The 3,302-nt window shown below is 45.2% G+C and overlaps 1 protein-coding gene across 1 annotated transcript; it reads right to left on the bottom strand.

Moving 5' to 3' along the window:
- Positions 1-3,021, bottom strand: LOC101774907. The gene is made up of 3 exons (XM_004973393.2): positions 2,543-3,021; positions 1,671-1,958; positions 1-381 (listed from the first exon to the last, which is right to left on the bottom strand). The coding sequence occupies exons 1-2, from the start codon at positions 2,891-2,893 to the stop codon at positions 1,713-1,715; spliced, it is 597 nt and encodes a 198-aa protein (XP_004973450.1). The 5' UTR covers positions 2,894-3,021; the 3' UTR covers positions 1-381; positions 1,671-1,712.
- Between the last annotated feature and the right edge of the window lie 281 nt (positions 3,022-3,302).

The raw sequence follows: 3,302 nt of genomic DNA, 5'->3' as shown, positions 1-3,302 counted from the left end.
AGACCACAATACCAATGTCCAACGGTGTTGATATATATGACTGACAAAGACCAATGTTCACAAAGGCACCCAAACCACCCACAGATCCAGGGCCGTGTCACAACGGTGAATCAGTTACATTCGTTTCACGAGACAACGGAACTACTTATGTTCCGAGAGGGTAGCGACAACCACAGTGACCCCATTGCGCACGCTTCAGCATCAGGTTACGAGTTCCAGCAACATTTCATATATACAGCACAGCACCAAGAACGACTTAATAAAGTCTGCAAGAGCAAATTATTTCTCTAAAACAGCTTCAAACCACAGACGCCCAGCAGAATTCAGGGTCTGTTCTGTAACTGCTTGTCGATCTTTAGTGCCTTCTCTACTTGTCCTTGCCTGCCAATAGAACAGGTCAACCGTGACATTAAGCATTCGGTGTTCCACAATTCTGCAGGTGTGGCACCCACATATTCAGCAATACAGAAAGCTTTATCTTCTTATCTTTCATACTAGATGTAGTTATCACTTAAAATTACGACACGAACCTCTAATGCAACAGGTTAGCAGCAACCACATTCATTTATCCCTTTCACAACAATCAGTGTTTGGAGCTATCAACTAGTTTACTTGTACATAAAAGCTAGTGGTTTAGTAAGTTATCAACTTATCATTGTGAGAAATAAGAGCAACAGGGGAAAAATATGTGCACGGTGAAAAGATTCCTCACCAGAAACAAATATATTTTCCAAGTAATGCAAAAATGCAGTGGGAAACCAGCTAGGACTTACTACCATGTTTATGCTGGTGTAATCAAATTGAGTTTTTCATTTCATTTGCTGAAAATAGAAGTCATTAATATGAAGATACACTAATAATTTACAGCAATTTATGTATTTTACAAAGTCAACCAGAGTTTTATTCCTTTTACCGACCGAAACATAAAGAGTTCTTTTACGGTACACAATCCTAGGCTATACCAGTGTTCGAGAGCTCTTTTACGGTACACAATACTAGGCTTTACCAGTGTTCGAGAATGACTAGTATAAAAACATCCGACGGTCAAGATTAATTGTGTACTACTGAAACTTTCACCTATGGTATGGTATGGGTTGTATACATGAGTAGTATAGATAGTATAAGGGTATCATGGTAAAAGAACACAAGCATAAAGTTTAAAAGACCATTCCATTTGAAATATCACCTTTTACAATGTAATAATTACTAAATTATCCATGATAATAAACAGTTATACCTTATATATACTATATACCACTAAGTAGTAGTATTGTGTATTGTAAAGAGCTCAACATAAAAGCACTAATACAATAATGTATAATAAACAGAACGGGTACAGAGTCCATGTGAACATGCATGCAGATAAGTAGATTAAACAGGGACTCTCACAGAGTTCAATGGAGAAATTGTCGATGGCACAACATGCTTTCCAACAAAGGTACTTGCAAACAATTCTCAGACTATAGCAGCTTTTATGCTAATGTTCAAAACTTCAAATGAAACCTATTGTTCAATAACTACCCAGCCTAGCAGGCTTCATAGTTCTGGATAATGATAATATGGCACTAAAGGAACTGTTGACACAATAGAGGAGAAGAACGCATAGCTGCATACAAAACAGCATGACTGATGACACATAAACACAAGATAGGCAGGCAAATGTTGGATACCTGAGATATCGCAATGCCGTGCAGCATTGCCACCTCGCTGCGCTACTTGCTCCTCCAGAGCTTCAGCGCAAAACTGGGTATGATGACAAAGCAAGACATTGCCATGGCACCCAATACCCCCGTATCAAAGAGTGCAGAACCAATCTTTTCCCTCTGAGATTCCTCCACTGGTAACAGCCCCCCAAGCACCAGAACACCTGCTCCGAGCAGCAGGAAGAAAAGGAAAGACACGAGCACCACGAGTACAGCAGGGTTCAGCAGCACCTTCCAGGTTAATGCTCCAAACATCTGACAAGGATGATCGACAGTAAGAGCAAGCAAAACCCGTCATTATACTCGAGCGAACACAATCACGTGGATAGGATATGTATGCTTCAATGTGAAACTGGAAAGATGCAAACACATTCACATAAATATTGTGAACAAATTAAATTTTCTTTAGAGAAACTAGTACAGATTAACTGAAATTGAAACAGGTCCTGCATCGGCACCTCATAGAGCTAACGAGGACGATTCGGAGCAAGTTCAAATCAAACGCAGTCAATTTCAGTTCACTGTTCACACGAGCATATCGAGAGAACCTGTATCACTGTATGAAGTATGATATCATGATCTAATTTGAAATTGGACGGATGCAAATGGACTCAACACACTTTCTGACAAATTACTTTTCTCCTATGAGGAAAAACAACAAATTAATTTTAAAGGGCGCTTGTGCACCATATATGACTCCAAAAACAGAGGGAATTGCAGCCTAGCTAGCAATTTTGAGTTTAAAGGGCGCAGTCAATTTCAGTTTACACTTTACTGACTAGCGGTAAAACCTGCTCGAATCAACTGTAGAAAAGGACATCGTTTACTGTTCACTATACCTTACTCGAATGGATCTGAATCTCCCTGGCAAAGGTGCGGAGCGAAAGCCTGAACCCCGCCGCGCACATGGCGCGGAGGAGCCGCAGGGCGACGATGAGGACGAGCAGCGCGGGGAAGGCGAGGGCTCCGATCGAGACCTTGAGGAACGCGTAGGTCACCGGGGAATCGTCGCCCAAGGCCCGGCGCGCGGCGGTCGCGGCGGCCACGCCCGCGCAGGCGACCCACGCGCTCGCGAGGTAGAGGTACTGGAGCAATTTCGGCACGGCGAGGTCCGGGAGCGCGACGGCCGGCTCCCGCGGCGGCGGCGGCGGCTGGGGGTGGACCTCGAGAACCACCTCGGCGACGGCCATGGGAGCGCGGGGGGAGGAGGCTGGGGAAACCCTAGGCTCTCGAAGCTCCTCTCGCTCGCAGTAGCAGTGGAGGCGGAGCGGCTGGGCTGTGGAGCGGGGACTGGGGGCGAGGGGAAAGTGGAAGAGGATAGCGACGAACACGGAAGGGGATTTAACACGTGTCGCGTTCTGGTTCGTTCGGGTGCCCGAGTGGGTGTTGACTACCGTCTTTTTTTTCTTTTTTAAATATTCTCGCAAATAGGCTTACGTGGAAACATTTCAAAATCTGGACCATTAGCTTGGCGCCACCATCAGTGCTAGAGGTTCTGGCGCCTAGGTCGTTGCGCAGTTGGTGACGTGGACGCTAACATGGTAGGGGCTTGGCGCTAGGGTGGATGGCGCCAAGCTTGGCGCCGTAGATCTTGGCGCC

This window comes from Setaria italica, chromosome VI (genome assembly GCF_000263155.2).
Source record: "Setaria italica strain Yugu1 chromosome VI, Setaria_italica_v2.0, whole genome shotgun sequence".
NCBI classification, from domain to species: Eukaryota; Viridiplantae; Streptophyta; class Magnoliopsida; order Poales; family Poaceae; genus Setaria; species Setaria italica.
This window is presented reverse-complemented; position numbering and strand designations above follow the sequence as displayed.

Coding starts and splice junctions, on each gene's coding strand:
- LOC101774907 (XM_004973393.2), bottom strand. CDS start 2,893: ATGGCCGTCGCCGAGGTGGTTCTCGAGGTCCACCCCCAGCCGCCGCCG. Junction 1,959..2,542: donor TTCAGATCCATTCGAGTAAG/GTATAGTGAACA, acceptor CATCCTTGTCAG/ATGTTTGGAGCATTAACCTG.